The sequence below is a fragment of the Bufo gargarizans genome, chromosome 6, assembly GCF_014858855.1.
Source record: "Bufo gargarizans isolate SCDJY-AF-19 chromosome 6, ASM1485885v1, whole genome shotgun sequence".
Taxonomy (NCBI): Eukaryota; Metazoa; Chordata; class Amphibia; order Anura; family Bufonidae; genus Bufo; species Bufo gargarizans.
The window spans coordinates 345,998,853-346,018,959 of NC_058085.1; the positions used below are offsets into that span (position 1 = coordinate 345,998,853).

General features: G+C 44.2%; 1 protein-coding gene across 1 annotated transcript in view; it reads right to left on the reverse strand.

The window, feature by feature from the left end:
- LOC122941130 (ATP-binding cassette sub-family C member 2-like) overlaps window positions 1-2,953 on the reverse strand; it is a 143,278-nt gene extending 140,325 nt beyond the window's left edge. Inside the window, exon 1 of the mRNA XM_044298156.1 lies at window positions 2,718-2,953. Within this exon, the coding sequence (XP_044154091.1) occupies window positions 2,718-2,759 (42 nt within the window). The 5' untranslated portion in view covers window positions 2,760-2,953. The remainder of the gene's footprint in view (window positions 1-2,717) is intronic.
- Window positions 2,954-20,107: the final 17,154 nt, after the last annotated feature.

Sequence of the window (20,107 nt, forward strand, 5' to 3'; positions counted from 1 at the left end):
GGGAAAATAATAGCATTCTTAATACAGAATGCTTAGTAAAATAGTGATTAAGGGGTTATAAAAATAAATTAAACTCACCTTATCCACTTGTTCGCTCTGCCCAGCTCGTCTTCTTTCTTCTTCTTTGAGAACCTGGGAGAAAAGGACCTTTGGTGACGTCACTGCGCTCATCACATGGTCCATCACCATGGTGATGGACCATGTGATGGATCATGCGACGGACCATGTGGTGAGCACAGTGATGTCACCAAAGGTCCTTTTCCTCCCAGGTCATCAAAGAAGAAGAAAGAAGACGAGCCAGGCTGCGCAAACAAGTGGATGAGGTGAGTTAAATTTTTTTTAATTTATTTTTTCTAACCCCTCCATCACTATTTTACTAAGAATTCTGTATTAAGAATGCAATTATTTTCCCTTATAACCATGTTATAAAGGAAAATAATAAAGATCGGGTCTCCATCCCGATTGTCTCCTAGAAACCATGTGTTGAAATCACGGTGCATTCGCACTTGCTTGCGATTTTCACGCAGCCCCATTCACTTCTATGGGGCCTGCGTTGCGTGAAAAACGCACAATATAGAGTTTGCTGCGATTTTCAGGCAACGCACAAGTGATGTGTGAAAATCACCGCTCATCTGAACTTCCCTATTGAAGTGAATGGGTCCGGATTCAGTGCGGGTGCAATAGGTGTATCCTCAGGCCCTCACAGTACTTGGGGATACTCCCACCTAATTATCATAGTTGTCACGGGGCGCCAAACGCGCACTCGGTCTCCCATCAGCCGCAGACCTGTTGCTTAGCTTCGGGAGTGAGGATCTGTGTTTGGCCTCGTTCCCAGGGCGGCTTTGCTAGCTGAGAGGCTCCCTGCTCCAAGGTCTGCCTTGAGCGCCGAGCTGATCACTCAGTGCTCGACTTGTCTGTCTGTTGGTCATGTGATGCTGGCCACGTCACCTGACCCTCAGACCCCACTAATAAATACAGGCAGCCTGCTGGCCACAGGTTGCCTGTTAATTCTAGGTTCCTGGCATTGTGTTGGACTACTGAATACTACCTGATCCTGTTCCCTGACGATCCTTTGCCTGCTCTTCCTGTACTGCGCATCTCTCCTAGTATCCTGACCCCTGCTTCCACCTGACGATTCTTTGCGGACTCCTGTTTCACTTCGTTTATCTCCTGGTATTTGACCTCGGCTATTTCCTGACTATTCTCCGCTCATTCCTTAGTACTACGTAGCTCTCTAGGCATTGACCCGGTCCGTTCACATTCCGTTATTTGTCTTGTCTGTCTTCCCAGCACGTATTCTAAGTTAGGGACTGCCGTCTAGTTGTCCTCTTTCATTAGGACTTACGAGGCAAGTAGGCAAGGCCAGGGGCGAGGGTGGAGCGCAGTGGTCACTATCCTCCCCCTGTGTGTAGTGTACGTGACCGTCACAATAGTGCTGACTCAATATATGGGGTCAAACAGCAGAGCAGGGACTCCTAACCTATATAGCGACCCCAGATATGGTGTCAGCTAGAGAGCAGAGCAAGGAATTACATACTGGTGCTTCAATGTGCTGGTAAAAATAAATTTAACATTGGCCTCCTGCCACAAATACAAATTAAGTTGGTCAGGTGGCAACTCTACTTGTGCTGCCAACAGAGCATTGAACCTTTCAGGCATAGACCACATCAGTCCTCTGAAGGTGTCCTGTCACTATCTAGCAGCAGATCCTTTAGTTTCTGTACACTGCGATGTGGGACCTCCGTGGATTCCACTTGTTTTTCCAGTACAATCCGATGGATCCACAATCAGATCTGAAGAATTTGGAGGCCAACTCATCACCTTGATATTTGTTGTGTTCCTCAAACTATTCCTAATCTTATTTTTCATGGTGGGCAGGGAATTATCCTGTTTAAAGAGGGTGCTGCCAAAGGGAAATAGTTTTTTCATGTGTGTCCTTTTCTATGCAAACAACACGTGTTTGGTGAGCCAATGTGGTCCCATGCTAAATCAACAGAGAGAAGTAATACAGATTGGCGTTCCACCATTTTATACCTCTTAGGGGTGTCATTTAAAAACTGGAAGTTCTAAGAACATTGTACCGTACTGTAGAGGGAACCTGAAACCTGAGAGAACCTGATGTTGTTGTAGAATACAGTTGGAATCTGCTCAGGATATACAATCAGTATCTGAACGGTGGGGTCAAACTCCAGGAACCCCTTATCAGTGAATTTCCTGGTGACAGATCCTCCTTAATACTAGGAACCCATACCAGGTGCCATAATACTAGTAATTTGCCCTTGTCACCCAATGTTTTGAGATTTTTTTTATTGAATTTTTTTCATTGGCTCCTAACATCAATGATAATAAAGCCAGTATAGTGTATTACTGTACAGCAGCGGCTGCATGAAGCACACAGCGTCATAGCAACCAATGACGCAGTGCGCTCATGCTGTCAGCAGGAATCCCGGCCGGGTTTCCACGGTCCGCTCTGCAGAGGCCTTACTGCAGAGTTTTCCCTCAACAGTCTCATAAGGCGACTCCTAGAGTTACGTACTCTTTCTAGCACCATGAACTTTTTTAAATTATTTTTTATTCTGATTTGCATATTTGGTGTGAAAAGAAGCAGAAATGATTCAGACAACATATTTTCTTATGTATTGACCCCATGTGCTTAGAAAAAAACTGCCAGTCTATACAGAACAATCGTAACAAGTAGAAATAAGAAGATAACTTACCCAGAACACAGAGCCGCAGTAGTCATCTAGAGCCTCGGACATGTTTCGAGGTAAGGAGAACAGCCTTCTGCCACCCGTCCACCGTACCTAGGACAACACTGAGACGTTGGATTATTACATGCCTAGATAATCCTCATGGTTTATACCAGTGCACTGTCATCCACCCAGTGAGTTTAAAAGCAGTTTAAAAGTCTCTTCCCCACACCCACTCCAGTTTATACCCTACTGAAGGGACATCTCAGTTAATCAGAGACCTATTGGACTATAGTTAATCACTTTCCTAACTGCAGAGTTTATCCTGAACAGTCTCAGAAGGCGGCTCCTAGAGTAACGTACTCTTTGTATTCTGGTCACGTGACTTTATTTTTTATAGAAACACAGATTAACGACATATGGTCCATTTATAGGGTGGCCAACCATCCAGAAATTTATGGACAGTCCCAAAAAATAGGCAAATTTTTGCTATGTTTGTGGAAAAAAATATAGGAGTCTATGATTTTGTGGCATTTGACTAGATTATTTTGGTGGTAAATATCATTTTATAGCTCACGATAAATGCTGGTGATGAGTTCTTATCAGTATATTGAGCCATACACATGTATTACTTATCTTTATCATTCATTATAATTTTCTAATTTATCCATAAAAAAAATATTGCTGTCTGTCGCGATTTTTGAAAAACTGTGGCTGGCAACCCTGTCCATCTTGATTATTTATCTTAGGATAGACCAGTGTTTAGCCCAAGTTAAAATTCACTTGCTCTCCATTTCCCAACCACATCTGCTGAAAGTTTGTTCCAAGCCTCTACTACTCTTTCAATGTAAAAATATTTCCTGACACAGGTTTTGATCCCCCGCCCCCCCCCAACTAATTTTAGATGGTGCCCCCTTTTTCTTGTAATACATAAGATTATGGAATTAATTTCTCACCAAGACCATGGAGACCTCTCTCCAGTGTACAGATCTCCAAGATATGGAACCTACAAAGCAGTATGAGATTGGAGTACACTGGGGACATTAAGGCTATCCTTTGATCTCATGGGCCATGTTGTGGTTGGAAATTGATCAGAAACTTGGAACAATCGATGGATCTGCAGATCTTCTGGTGGGCCAATTGAAACGTACAAGCTCTGATTATAAAGCCACCACTGTACTTCGCTCTCATTACTGACAAGACTCAAATGTCAGATTTTTACCAGGCTTTTTGTATAATAATCCTACTATATATACATGGTAGCCCACGAAAAAGTAGCCCGCCTCAAGTAATAGTATGACAAGATGAACGAGCAAGTGGATTTTTTTTTTAATTACCTACAAGTCACAAAAAATGCTGAAAGTGCTCCCCGTTCAGGTCTCCATCTCTTTGGGCTTGTTGGATTATGTTAGCTGAGCGGCTTGCTGCTCTTTAACAGTGACGCTGCGGATAGTGTTTGTGATGTTCTCCTTCAGTTCATCCATGGGATGTGGCTTGTTAGCGAACACTTTCTGTTTTTCATTTTCCCCACAGATAAATATCGCGTTGTGGTCAAGTCTCGGGAACGTGGTGGCCAAAACCCTTTGTTCTCAGTTCGCTCCTCCGTAAACAGTTCATGAACCCATCCAGTGAGTTCCGTGAGGTGCGGCATGTTGCCCCATCTTGTTGGAAAAAGCAGGACATTTTTCTTCTGTAGCATCACAAACAGTATCAGCCAACATAATCCAACATGCCCAAAGATGCAGAGACCTGAACGGGGACATCTTTTAGCAATCCACTGGCTCGTTCGTCTTCTCATACTATCGCTGGAGATGGACTACTTTTTCGTGGGCGCTATGTATATATACAGTACAGACCAAAAGTGTGGACACACCTTCTCATTCAAAGAGTTTTCTTTATTTTCATGACTATGAAAATTGTATATTCACACTGAAGGCATCAAAACTATGAATTAACACATGTGGAATTATATACTATAACAAAAAAGTGTGAAACAACTGAAAATATGTCATATTCTAGGTTCTTCAAAGTAGCCACCTTTTGCTTTGATTACTGCTTTGCACACTCTTGGCATTCTCTTGATGAGCTTCAAGAGGTAGTCACCTGAAATGGTTTTCACTTCACAGGTGTGCCCTGTCAGGTTTTATAAGTGGGATTTATTGCCTTATAAATGGGGTTGGGACCATCAGTTGCCTTGTGGAGAAGTCAGGTGGATACACAGCTGATAGTCCTACTGAATAGACTGTTAGAATTTGTATTATGGCAAGAAAAAGCAGCTAAGTAAAGAAAAATGAGTGGCCATCATTACTTTAAGGAATGAAGATCAGTCAGTCCGAAAAATTGGAAAAACTTTGAAAGTGTCCCCAAGTCACAAAACCCATCAAGCGCTACAAAGAAACTGGCTCACATGCGGACCGCCCCAGGAAAGGAAGACCAAGAGTCACCTCTGCTGCGGAGGATAAGTTCATCCGAGTCACCAGCCTCAGAAATCGCAGGTTAACAGCAGCTCAGATTAGAGACCAGGTCAATGCCACACAGAGTTCTAGCAGCAGACCCATCTCTAGAACAACTGTTAAGAGGAGACTGTGTAAATCAGGCCTTCATGATAGAATATCTGCTAGGAAACCACTGCTAAGGACAGACAACAAGCAGAAGAGACTTGTTTGGGATAAAGAACACAATGAATGGACATTAGACCAGTGGAAATCTGTGCTTTGGTCTGATGAGTCCAAATTTGAGATCTTTGGTTCCAACCACCGTGTCTTTGTGCGACGCATAAAAGGTGAACGGATGGACTCTACATGCCTGGTTCCCACCGTGAAGCATGGAGGAGGAGGTGTGATGGTGTGGGGGTGCTTTGCTGGTGACACTGTTGGGGATTTATTCAAAATTGAAGGCATACTGAACCAGCATGGCTACCACAGCATCTTGTAGCGGCATGCTATTCCATCCGGTTTGCGTTTATTTGGACCATCATTTATTTTTCAACAGGACAATGACCCCAGACACACCTCTAGGCTGTGTAAGGGCTATTTGACAATGAAGGAGAGTGATGGGGTGCTGCGCCAGATGACCTGGCCTCCACAGTCACTGGACCTTAACCCAATCGAGATGGTTTGGGGTGAGCTGGACCGCAGAGTGAAGGCAAAAGGGCCAACAAGTGCTAAGCATCTCTGGGAACTCCTTCAAGACCATTTCAGGTGACTACCTCTTGAAGCTCATCAAGAGAATGCCAAGAGTGTGCAAAGGGAATGGGAACCTAGACTACCGGCACATGGTCACACAGAGGGACATTTATTAAGACCATAAGTTTTTTTAAAGTCTTTTTAGTTTCTTTTATACCGGTATTCCTGACGGAAGATACACCTGCTGGAAAATCTATGCCAGCCCTTAGCTGGGGTGGTTTTCTAGCAACTTTTATGCCTTTTTCCTGGCATAAAATTAGTAAATTTGCAAGGGCTGGATTCCCACCATTGGATACTGGACAACAATGGTGAAGACGACTAGGCAGAAACTTGCACAAGATTCTCACACTGGTGTAACAGGGCACTGTACAGACACAACAGTTACAGGAATACAGACGAAAAGCCGTACACACAAATTAGACAAAATTCAGACTTAAACTTGGGAGTCCAGAAAAGTACACAAAGACTGTAGACATTAAAGTTGCACAACCAGGGCAGGTTATAGAACTCAAGACACAGAGTTCAGCAACATACATCAGTCTGACACAGAACTAGGAACATGTAGAGCAGACTGAACTAGCACAACCTGTGCAGAATCAGACAGTGGAATTAACCGCACAAGGACCAGACTGGAAATATACATGTCAGGGTGGTGCAATATACAACCACAAGCAATGACCAAAGTGAATGTGCACTGCCACACGGAGAAATGACCCTAGCTACACATTAACAAGTATCCAGCAACCAGCCCACACGACATACAATAGTAAACAGCGAACAGACATGTCAGGCCGGGTTCACATCACTGTTTCATTTTTCTTTCTTCTGATCCATCAGAAGAACAGATAACAAAAGATTTTTTTTTTTACATCCATTATTGTAGACTGAAAAAAGTCCTCCCTGAAGTCCTTTTTCCCATCTAAAAGCTGTAATTACACTTACTGGTAATCCCGTTTCCTTGAATCCACCATGACGGCCACAAGTGAGAGATGACCCTTGACCTCTGTAGGGGCAGGAATACACAGAGTTTAAAATGCCCCCACCCCTCTCCTGCCTCAGTGTTTTTAAATTACCAAGGAATGTGAACCAATGGTTGTGTTCCCCTTTGAGTATTACATTATACCCAAATAGTTAGATATCTTGACGCTGTCAATATATTTATATATAATGTAACTCCTTATATATGTTTTTTTTATTTTATGGGAAGGGAATATATATGGGCCATCATGGTGGATTCAAGGAAACGGAATTACCGGTAAGTCTAATTACGGCTTTCCATTCCATCCACCATGACGGCCACAAGTGAGAACTAACGGATATCTACATAGAGTGGGAACCTGCCTACAGTACTTTGTGGCCAAATGCTAAATCTGCAGAGGCGGAAAGATTAAGGCTATAATGTTTAAAAAACATGGTATTACTAGACCAAGTAGCAGCCTTGCAAATCTGGTCTAGGGAAACACCCTCTTTCTCTGCCCAAGAAGAAGCAGTTGCTCTGGTAGAATGAGCTTTGATATCTACAGGACAAGACATATTCTGAAGGGAGTAGCAGCAATCTATAGTAGATTTAATCCAGCGGCCTATTGAAGCCTTAGAAAGCTTTTTTCCCTTGTTTCGTCCTTCAAACTGAACTAGAATATTGTATGATGGTATCTTTTTCCGTGTCTCTAGGAGAGCTGGAAAAGGATGGTAAAATAATCTCCTGGTCACAGTGAAAATTTGATACAACTTTAGGGAGAAAACCTGGATCTAACCTCAACACTACCGGGTCCTCATAAATTCTAAGATATGGTTCTTTGCAGGAAAGGGCTTGAATTTCACCCTATCAAACAGTCTTGTAGGATAGATGTTTGATAGAGATCTCTGATAGAGGGATGAAGGGGGCTCTAGTCAAACCATTTAATACCATGTTGAGATCCCACTGAGGAATCCTAGAACTCAGGGTCGGTCTTAATCTAGAGGCTGCTCTAACAAATCTTCTTATCCACCTGTGCTTGGCCAGACTTGTATCATAAAAAACGCTTAGAGCTGGAATTTGGACCTTAAGGGTGCTAGGCCTCAACCCTAGTTCTAGGCCATTCTGCAGCAAATCTAGTATTTTATTTATGGCAGGTGAAGAGGTGTTCAGATGATCTTCTCCTAGCCAACTGCAGAACCTTTTCCAGATTTTTTGATAAATAGCCGCTGTAACCTTTTTCCTACTTGCTTTGAGTGTGAGGATTAATTTGTCTGAGAGACCCTGTCTTCTGAGTTATTTGCCTTCAGGATCCATACAGATAGATTGAAGATTTGTGGGTTTGGATAAATTATTAGCCCCTGAGAGAGGATTTCTTTCTGGAGGGGTATTACCCAAGGTTCCTCCAAAGCTATCTGTTTCAGGGCTAAGAACCAGCTTCCCTTCGGCCAGTGAGTAGCTATTAAGATTACTGTTTCTGGTTCCCTCTGGATCTTCTGTATTACCCGAGGAATCAGTGGAAATGGCAGAAATGCGTAAACCAGGTCCCAGGTCCATCTTATGGAAAGGACGTCTACAGCCCACGCTTTGTCCCTGGAATCTAGGGAACAAAATTGATGTACCTGAGCATTTCGACTTGAAGCAAGTAAGTCTATTTCTGGTAGTCCCCACCTGGGAGTGATTATTATTTTTTTTTTTAAAGATTGTGCGTTTTAATATCCATTCTCCTGGATCTAATGTTTGCCGACTTAAAAAGTCTGCTTCAAGATTTTCTGATCCCTTTAGATGAACTGACGTTAAGGAGAAAACGTTTGTTTCTGCCTAAGAGAATATTCTTCTTGCTATCTCTGCCAGGGAAATTAATCTTGTGCCGCCCTGATGTTTTAAGTAAGCCACCGTTGTGAAGTTGTCCAAAAGGATCTTCAGGTGTCTGTTCTTTAAAAGGTAATGGCCTGATCTCTGACCAGTTTCCCTGGAAGTAAGGGCTTCCTGCCTAAGCTCCCCAACCAGAAGCACTGGTGTCGGTCACTATTTGGACCTCTGGAATATTGAGCCAGCTTGTGCCCTGAAGTAGATTTTCTTCTTCTCTCCACCAGTTTAGGTCTATTTTGACTGTAAGTGGAATGTTGATTTTCCTGTCTAGGGATGACTGATTCTTGTCCCAATTCTTTAGGATCCATGATTGCGTGATTCTAGTGTCGGCCTGACTCCATGGGACTGAATTTATGCAAGAGGTTAGGATACCCAGAATGCTCATCGCATTCCGAATAGAGCATCTGTGGAGCTTTTGAAAACCTATTATCTTCTGTCTGAGGGATCTTGCTTTGTCCTGGGATAGAAAAGTCCTCTGGGATACAGACTCTAACATGATGCCCAGGAATCTTATTTTTGTGGATGGAGTGAATGTGGATTTTTTTTTTGATTTATCAACCAGCCCAGATGTGAGAGGGTGTCTAAAAAATCCTTTGTGAGCTTGTAGGTTTCTTCTTTTAAGTTGCCGATTACTAGGAAATCGTCCAGATAGGGAATGATATTCGCTCATTTTCTTAGTAGAAAGGCATTATTTTCCACCACTAGTTTGGTGAAAACTCTTGGGCTAATGATATGCCGAAAGGAAGAGTCACATATTGAAAGTGGTGGAGGGAAACCCTGGGATCTCTCACCGAGAACCTTAAATACCTCTGAGAGGCTTGATGAATTGGTATATGATAGTAGGCGTGCTTTAAGTCTACTGACGTCATAAAGGCACATTCTGGAATCAGTGGAATTGTAGAGGCGACTGACTCCATTTTGAACTTCCTGTACATTATTGATTGTGCGCCACCAGTTTAGGTTTGTTCTTTCTCGCGGCACAGTATTGACTTGTAGGCTCTGCTGTGCACGCCACCATGTTATGTTAGTCCAGCCGGACAGAAACAGTGACTTTGCGTCTGGAGTATAAGGTACAACTTACAGTTGTCTAGATGAGAAGATAGGAGCGCATAGTTGTCAACGTTCTCGTATTTGCAGGGACTCTCTCTAATTTGTATTTATTAAGACTCACTTTTTGAACGTCTTTTTCGTTTCTTTTACGCCGGTGGTGCTGCCGGAAGATGCGCCTAATTTATGATGGGACGTGCACCTTAAACAAGACGCATCTTTAGTAGTCCGTGCACCTGCTTGAAAATCTATGCTAGTAGATTTCTGGCATAAAACTAGTATATGTGCCAAGGCTCTGCACTCCCATGTGTCAAACATGACGTAAAAAAGTTGCAAGATAGGGGTAGTGCAACAAGTTAAAGCCAAAAAGGGGCATAAAACTGTGAGGTAAAGTTCACACTTCATTTATTTCCATCAGTGATTGTGAGCCAAAACCAGGAGCGGGTCAAAAACACAGAACAGGAGGGAATCTTTCCAATACATCTGATCTCTGTGGAGGCTTCACTACTGGTTTTGGCTCACAATAACTGATGGAAATAACTGATCAAATACCTAAAGTGTGAACTTGGGCTTAGGGCTCATGCACACAAAAGTATTTTCTTTCCGTGTCCATTCCGTTTCCGTATGTCCGTTCCGCAAAGAGAAAGAACATGTCCTAATATTGTCCGAATTATGGACAAGGATGGGACTGTTCTATTAGGGGCCAGCTGTTCCACAAAATATGGAATGCACACGGACATCATCCGTATTTTTTGCAGATCTTGTGGACTGCAAAATACATACGGTTGCGTGCATGAGCCCTTAGTAAATGACCCCCAGTCCCTGAAAATTCGGGTTGTTTTGGGCTGAAAATTAGTGGGGCTCATGTAAGCCCTGCCCATGAAAGGGTGTTACCACTTGGGTTGGTAGTGCTTCTGGGACAGGATCTGATTGTGCCTAATTTACCAACTGCAATGTAAGTATGGGAGCATTACCATTTTACTTTTAAATAATTTTTTATAACGTGTCCCCCATAAGTGACCAATAAAGAAAACATCCTTCAGCAAATTGGAGTGCCGGTTTCTTCCTCACACACTCCACTAAGAGCTGTGTTTTATGGAAGCAAGAGGCCAAAATAGGTATTTAAAACAGCTATATAAGTTGCTATTGTTAATGTAGTGATTAGAACTGTATACTGAACTGGCTATATGTATGCTTACTTACAGTTCCACCATATAAATGAATTACTGAGCCATACAATCATACAATCCAAACAAATTGCATAGAAATGCGAACTGCTCATACCAGATCATAAGCAATTGTATAGAGCAAACTACAAACCAAGTAGAGCAAGTGAACTATTGGTTAACCTCAGCTATACCTCTCAGAGAGATCATAAAGTGTTTAAATAACTTAAAGTGAGAGTACAGATACTCAAGAGAGTAATATATCCACTATTTATGTTGAATGACAAGATTGAACAGTTGAACCACCATCTTATGTATACCAACATTTTATGATACTTTATGCAACTGGTGTTTTGTACATGGACTATCTGCTGCGGAGGCGGCAGTATTATATATGAAGAAAAGTTGACGTTAATAAATAAGTTATTTCAAGCATTTGGTGTGCTCTTTAAACCTACTGTTTCCATAGAACGGTCGCTAGAGAAATTGCAGAGTAATAGACAGTTTGGTTAAACTAAAATGTCAGCGATACCAAAATTCTTCTAATACCACAGCGAAAAAGGCACTTCATAGTGCTGAGCCTGCCACAGTGCGTAACCTACAAACACTGCGCTGCCAGTGGGAACTGACAACAGGCCAAGACCCACTGCTGTACAGGTATTAGACATGGTTATATAATGTAAGGAAAACAAATGTTTTAGATGTTCCTTAGGGCTCATGCACATGACCATATGTATTTTGTGGTCGGCAAAACACTGATCCACAAACAAATACGGATGACGTCTGTGTGACATCTGTATTGCATCAAAGAAAAAAATAATATTTGCATTTCTAGCCATGGCAACATGCGCCTGCACATTGTGATGTGCTGACTGACGCCCCTTTTTCTTTGTGTATTGCATCATTTTTTATTTTTTTTTGTGGATCCATTATAACAATGCCTATCCTTATCCGCAAAACTGACAAGAATAGGACATGTATTAAAAAGAAGTAAAATGGGCACTCATATATCTAGATCACAAGGTAGGCAAAGTGACTCAAATATTAGTTTATTAATAGCGATAAGTTGAACAAATTTATATGAGCAATAATAATGTACCCTAAATAGAACTTATTTCCCGAAATCAGCATAAAATGGTAAAACTTATAAAATTGATAAAATAAATATTACAACTGTCCACTGTTATAGCTGATAAAAGATCCAAGTGTCCAATCCAGTGTTAATAGGTCCAGTCTGGCATTAGTAGATATAACACAGTACTTTTGTCTTCTATTATCTACAACAGTGGTTTACAGCAAATATATCTCCAGAAAATAATAAATAAATCAGTGAGTGAATAAATAGATGAATAATAAGTGCACAGTGACTAATAATGACCAATGGGTAAAATGCAGCATAAACTGCTACATAAAATCCACTGGATCAAAAATATATAATTATAAAACAATAAGTGAGATAATGTGTATGGATAAATATATAAATATATTTCTGAAGAGTCAATAAAGTGGCTGTATACCACTGATGCCGCAGTGTTTCTTTAGTAGTAGAACATATGGCCTAAAATCCTGGTTTGGTCCGTACAATTGTCCACAAATATATTCAGTCTGAGCAGATATCTGCCTGAATAGGCTGTATGTTTGAACAACCGCAATATAAGCAGCAGGATACTTGGGCAATGTTATAAATATGTCCAGCAATGTTGCGCAATATTCAAACAGCAAATCAAGATGTTTGGGCAGCAATATACATATATCCAGCAGTGTTATGGAGCTGTATGGCTCTTACTCACATATCGTCCTATTCCCACCGTGGCGTCCCACGTAGTGTAGAAGCAAACAGGACTTGCCTTTGGATAACACAGCTGAATTAGCTGTTAACGATGCTGTATCCACCCGGCTGTGAGCAGAAGTGCTGGCTGTGTCAGGCTGCAGATCCACGTCCAATGTCTTTGCTTGAGGTAGATGGATATTCTGCCTCTTTGGATCGATAATAATAGTCCTTTTAGAAAGCGCTTTCAATCCAATCCCGTACAAAGTTGTTGCCGGTGAGTTGTCAGATCCAATTGCTCCTTGCCAGACGCGTTTCAAAGGCTACCTGCCTTCTTCCTCAGTGGCTCAGTTAGCCACTGAGGAAGAAGGCAGGTAGCCTTTGAAACGCGTCTGGCAAGGAGCAATTGGATCTGACAACTCACCGGCAACAACTTTGTACGGGATTGGATTGAAAGCGCTTTCTAAAAGGACTATTATTATCGATCCAAAGAGGCAGAATATCCATCTACCTCAAGCAAAGACATTGGACGTGGATCTGCAGCCTGACACAGCCAGCACTTCTGCTCACAGCCGGGTGGATACAGCATCGTTAACAGCTAATTCAGCTGTGTTATCCAAAGGCAAGTCCTGTTTGCTTCTACACTACGTGGGACGCCACGGTGGGAATAGGACGATATGTGAGTAAGAGCCATACAGCTCCATAACACTGCTGGATATATGTATATTGCTGCCCAAACATCTTGATTTGCTGTTTGAATATTGCGCAACATTGCTGGACATATTTATAACATTGCCCAAGTATCCTGCTGCTTATATTGCGGTTGTTCAAACATACAGCCTATTCAGGCAGATATCTGCTCAGACTGAATATATTTGTGGACAATTGTACGGACCAAACCAGGATTTTAGGCCACATGTTCTACTACTAAAGAAACACTGCGGCATCAGTGGTATACAGCCACTTTATTGACTCTTCAGAAATATATTTATATATTTATCATACACATTATCTCACCTATTGTTTTATAATTATATATTTTTGATCCAGTGGATTTTATGTAGCAGTTTATGCTGCATTTTACCCATTGGTCACTATTAGTCACTGTGCACTTATTATTCATCTATTTATTCACTCACTGATTTATTTATTTATTTTCTGGAGATATATTTGCTGTAAACCACTGTTGTAGATAATAGAAGACAAAAGTACTGTGTTACATCTACTAATGCCAGACTGGACCTATTAACACTGGATTGGACACTTGGATCTTTTATCAGCTATAACAGTGGACAGTTGTAATATTTATTTTATCAATTTTATAAGTTTTACCATTTTATGCTGATTTCGGGAAATTAGTTCTATTTAGGGTACATTATTATTGCTCATATAAATTTGTTCAACTTATCGCTATTAATAAACTAATATTTGAGTCACTTTGCCTACCTTGTGATCTAGATATATGAGTGCCCATTTTACTTCTTTTTAATACTATTGTTCTTGGTGATTGGGTACAACATCTATTTTGGTGCACCTTGCCATCCCAAACCAGAGGTGAGCCGTCCTTTATCCCTTTATTAAGAATAGGACATGTTCTACCTTTTTTGCGGAATGGCCGTGCGGAAACGGAATGCACGCAGTCATTAACTTTTTTTTTTGCAGACCCATTGAAGTGAATGGTTCTGCATACAGGCTGCAAAAAAACGGAACAGACACTGAAAAATTATTTGTTTGTGTGCCTGAGCCCTTCTTTCCGTGTCCATTCCGTTTTTTTGTGCAGACTGTATGCAGAGCCATTCATTTCAATGGGTCCGCAAAAAAAAAAACGGAGGTTATTTTGTGTGCATTCCATTTCCATATGTCTGATCCGCAAAAAATAGAACATGTCCTATTATTGTTCGCATTACCAACAAGGATAGAACTGTTCTATTAGGGGCCAGCTGTTCCGTTCTGCAAAATACGGAATGCACACGGACGTCATCCATATTTTTTGGGATCCGTGTTTTGTGGACAACAAAATGAATACAGTAGTATGCGCATGCTTAAAGGAATATTCTTAAACACAGTTGCCTAGTGCAGGCTCCCAGTCGGACTGGTGAAAACATCTATACCTACAGTCAGGTCCATAAATATTGGGACATCAACACAATTCTAAAATTTTTGGCTCTATACACCACCACAATAGATTTGAAATGAAACAAACAAGATGTGCTTTACCTGCAGACTGACATATTTAATTTGAGGGTATTTACATCTAAATCAGGTGAACGGTGCAGGAATTACAACAGTTTGCATATGTGCCTCCCACTTGTTAAGGAACCAAAAGTAATGGGGCAATTGGCTTCTCAGCTGTCCCATGGCCAGGTGTGTGTTATTCCCTCATTATCCTAATTACAATTACAATTGTCAAGATGAGATCCAAAGAGCTGTCACTATCAGTGAAGCAAGCCATCATTAGGCTGAAAAAACAAAACAAACCCTTCAGAGAGATTGCAAAAACATTAGCCGTGGCCAAAACAAATGTTTGGAACATTCTTAAAAAGAAGGAGCGCACCGGTGAGTTCAGCAACACCAAAAGACCCGGAAGACCACGGAAAACAACTGTGGTGGATGACCGAAGAATTCTTTCCCTGGTAAAGAAAACACCCTTCACAACAGTTGGCCAGATCAAAAATACTCTCCAGGAGGTAGGTGTATGTGTGTCAAAGTCAACAATCAAGAGCAGACTTTACCAGAGTTAATACAGAGGGTTCACCACAAGATGTAAACCATTGTATTTGCAACCAAGTATTAAAAAGTAAAAGTTAGATTTATGATTATTATTCTGTCCCATTACTTTTGGTCCCTTAACAAGTGGGAGGCACATATGCAAACTGTTGTAATTCCTACACCGTTCACCTGATTTGGATGTAAATACCCTCAAATTAAAGCTGACAGTCTGCAGTTAAAGCACATCTTATTCACTCTGTGGCCTCCTGATGCTGCCGCCACCTCTACACTCTGTCATTGTGCCACTCTGTGGCCTCCTGATGCTGCTGCCACCTCCACACTCTGTTATTGTGCCTTGTGCCACTCTGTGGTCTCCTCATGCTTCTTCTACCTCACCACTATGTCATAGGGCCACTCTGTGCGCTTCTCATGCTGTTCCCACCCTCTATGCTTCATGACTGGGCCACTGATTTGCCTTTCAGCCTGGCTGACATAATCAATTATTTGACCTTTCTTCTGATCTGTCAGAAGGAAGAAAAAATGAGACACACAACAGATCCTACCTAGCTGGACTTTAGTATTCTCTACCCCTTAACCCATTATTTATAATCCTATTTAATAATTGCCAGATCCTGTCTGTGTAGCAGCTGTAAGGCCTGTATGGTCCCATCAGAATTAGCTTATGATTTGGTAGCTAAAAGCAGGAGTGGGTACAAAACACAGAAGACATACATATATTCCATTCACGTGTCATCTCTGTTTTGGATCCACTCCTGTTTTTTTTGCCATTAGCAATACTCATAGATTACTGACCAAATACTAACCGAGTGAAGGGGGATGCTCCACAGACAGAATCCGTTTTTTGGGGGTTATTTTTCTGATGGATCAGAGGAAGGGCAAAATAATCTGTGACGTCAACAGAAACTTATGGCTGACATCCTCTCCACTCTGTCAGGGGGCTCTACTTGTATAAGCGTTTAATATAACAAGTTCTGTAAACATCTATGTGGAATCAGCTGATGACGGTGTAAAAGAAGTGCACTCTTTCACGCTATATTACGATCTTGGGCCTCTGCACGGTTCTTTATACCGGATGCTAACATCGACCTGTAAGGTTGAGTTCACACTTGAGTTATTTGGTCAGTTTTGGCCCAGTGATTGCCCAAATAAGTGTAGTGTGCAGTGATTCTAAGAGCGATGCCTGTCATCTGCGTGTCATACTGGCTCACAGTATTATTTCAGTACCACAGCAGACTCCCTATGCGTGTTACTGCAAGGCACAGTGTTCTATACCACTATAAAGGCTCTCTGCAGCCCGGAAATAGACGTTTTTTAACGTGCTTCGCCGCAAATAAATTCGGATCAAAACAAATATTTTCGAATGTGCACTACTGCAGTCAATGACTGCCCTCTGCTGTGACATGTCTCCAAGCAGCTTGTAACCCAGCAGTGACATGCCTCGGGAACACGTTAGCGCTAGGGTGGCCAGACGTCCAGTTTTAGGCCGGAAAGTACGGTTTTCTGGCTCCCTGTCCTCCGTCCGGCACAGTGCCTGGGCGGAAACAGGGATGTCCCCCATTTCAGTAGCTCACGCTCAGACAGCAGCATTGCGCTGTCTAAGCGTGAGCTGCAGCAACTGACTGAGGCTTCTCTGACCCCCAGTCAGTCAATAGAGCTGCAGACATGGCTCCTTATGGCTGATTGAAGGGTAGAGAATCGCCCCGGGCTGCCCCCAGCTCACCTTCCGGTCTGAAAGTTCTTCCCTCCGTGGCTTCAAGCGGTTTGGCGGCATGGTTTGGGGCATGGCTGGTGAGGTCTAACTTTCTAGAGTGAAGCCAGTGGCCACCCTAGTTAGCGCTAAGGTCATTTATTGGCTACAGCAGTGCCCATAACCCTTTTGGAGAGCACCTGACAGGATAAGGAGGGTGATGAGGGACTGTTGGTCCCCTCTTCCCCTCTCCTTATGTTTCCCTTGTTAAGGGGGAGTATAGGCTTGGGTAGTGGTTTTTAGGGAGGATAGGAAGGGGTTAATAGAAGTGGGAGGTGGAGTGAAGAAAAAGTGGGAGGAGGAATAGGGTGGGTATATATAGGGGAGTTCAGGGAAGAGGACTTCCTCTTGACAGGGTAAGCGAGTTGGTAAGTACTTACCGCTGGCTTGATTCTTGAGATGGCCGCAGGTGACGATGCGCTGCGCGCTTCCCTCCTGGTGCGTTTTCAGGCGGAGGGGGAAGGATGGCTGCGATCCTTTTTGCGCAGCTTCGATCCTTCCTCTGCCTCCGTTCCTCCTGTGTCTGCCCCGTTACTTCTGCCAGAGACGCCGCTTGGTGAGTGCCCCTCTGTTGTGCCTCAAGGGCCGTGGCGCTCGGTTCGTAGTCGCCGCCCCCCGGCTAGGTTGCGGCATGTGTCTCCCTCCCCTGTTGTTGCGGCGGCTTCCCGCGGCCTCTGTGTGCCGGCGTTGGGGTCGGGCCCGGAAGTAGGCCGCATCTTGGCCCCTCCCCTTCCGGTTTCTTCCTCGGCGGGCGCTGGTGTCCCGGCGTGGCAGGCGAGTTGTGCGGCCATTATGGGCGCCCGGGAATCTAGCGATGGGGCAGCAGATGACTGCCCCATCACTCCTCCACCCTCACAAGTGGTCCCTCCCTCCCCTCTTTGCCCCCCTTCGGCGGCACTAGTTGTTTCAGCTCCCTCTTTGGGGGTTGACATGGCTGGGGGTAGGGCCCCTCCTACTGGGGGTTCAACGTTGGTAATTGGGTCTGCAGTTTTGGATCCTGGTGCCCCCCCCTTTCACAAATCCCTCCCACTCCTTTTGCAGCGGCTCCTGCAGTTGAAATGGGCAGACGCAGGGAGAGATCTTTGTCCCCCACTTCCTCCAGAGAGGGCAGGAGGCGGGGGGGGGGCGCAGCCGCCAGAGGCGGTGTTCCAGTCGGCATTCCAGGTCCTCCCAGTACAGCAGGCGGTCCAGATCTTCCAGGTGGCGTTCCCCGTCCTCCTCAGAGGGATCCTCGGGCGTATCGGAAGAGTCTGTTCGGACACTGCGTTCCGGGCGTGGACGACTGGCGGTTGGTGAAGTTTCCAGGGTCCCGAGCCTGGCTTCGGTGGCAGTACACAGGGAGGCTGTTCCTGTACCTGCGGTGGTTCCGTCGGCGATCCCGGTTCCTGGTGAGTACCAATATGTGGGGGCATGGGGAGCGGGTGGGGGTAGTGCGGGTTTAGAGTCTTTATTGAAGTCTTTGCTGGATAGGTTGCCCGTGGTTTCACCTGTTCCCCTTGCGGTTCCGGTTGATGGAGGGACGGAGGTTCCAGTGGTGGCTCCTCCGCAGGTGGCGAAGGCCTCTGTGGTGTTAGCGGGGATCCATAAGGATTCGTGCTTTTGTGGGGTCAGCCCTTTGGGGGCTCATTTGGAGGAGTCAGTTAGGGAGAAGATCTGGTCTCACCAATATGTGGACATATGGTCCTTGGTGTCGGTCGATCAGCATGGGGTGGATAAGGAGAGGCGTTTTGTGGATAAGCCCTATGATAAACGGATGAAGGTTGCACGAACGATGAATAATTGGTTGCAGGCGTTTGTGGTGTTGGGATGTGTTATGGGGCAGAAGCATCCAGAGCGCTGCGCGGAGTTGTTTATTTACATGGATACTATTTATAGTGCGTATAAGGCGCATGGGAGTAGTGCTTGGTGGAAGTACGATGAAGAATTTCGTAGGCGTTTGGCGCTTCAGCCTGAGCTGGGGTGGGGGACGAAGGCCACGGATGTCTGGCTCCGCTTGATGACGGCGCCTCGTCCTCCTTCCTTTCCAGGGGCGGCCACTGGCGCTGGGGCCTCGGCTGCCCAGGGTCCAGTGGCCGTTAGACGCCCGGGTGCATGTTGGTTGTACAATGAGGGGCACTGCAAATACGCTGGATTGTGTAGGTACAAACACGAATGTTCGGCCTGCGGGGGCTCCCATCCCGCTGGTAGGTGCCCCAGATCCCAGCGTCGAGGGGGTAAGCCAGCTGCGTCCTTTGATCCGAAGGACTCCGGTCAGCGTGGAAAGGATGGCCCCTTGGTTAGACCGGTACCCCAATAGGAGGGCGGCGGACGTTTTGCGGAAGGGGTTTTCGGAGGGTTTTTTCATACCTTTTGTCCTTAATAGATCCCTGGTTCTTTCGGACAATCTTAAATCGGCGAGGGAGTTTCCGGAGGCCCTTAGGGAGAAGCTGCAGAAGGAGGTGGCAGCGGGCAGGATTAGGGGTCCCTTTGTTCATCCCCCTTTTTCAAATTTAAGGGTTTCCCCGTGGGGTGTTGTTCCCAAAAAAGAACCGGGCAAATTTCGCCTGATACATCATTTGTCTCATCCGAAGGGCGCATCTGTAAATGATGCTATTCTTCAGGAAGAGGCATCAGTGTCATATGTATCTTTTGATCGGGCGGTGTCGCTAGTGCGTGATGCGGGAAGGGGGGCCCTCTTAGCTAAGTCGGATGTGGAATCTGCGTTTAGGCTTTTGCCTATCCATCCGGATTGTTTTCATTTGCTTGGGGGTTGTTTTGGAGGTTTTTTCTATTACGATACCTGTTTGCCCATGGGATGCTCCATTTTGTGCCACTATTTCGAGATGTTTAGTACATTCTTGGAGTGGGTGGTGCGTGTTGAGTCCGGTTGTTCGTCGGTGATTCATTATCTCAATGATTTCTTGTTTGTAGCACCGGGGGGAGTTGGAGCTTGTCAGGCTCTCTTGTC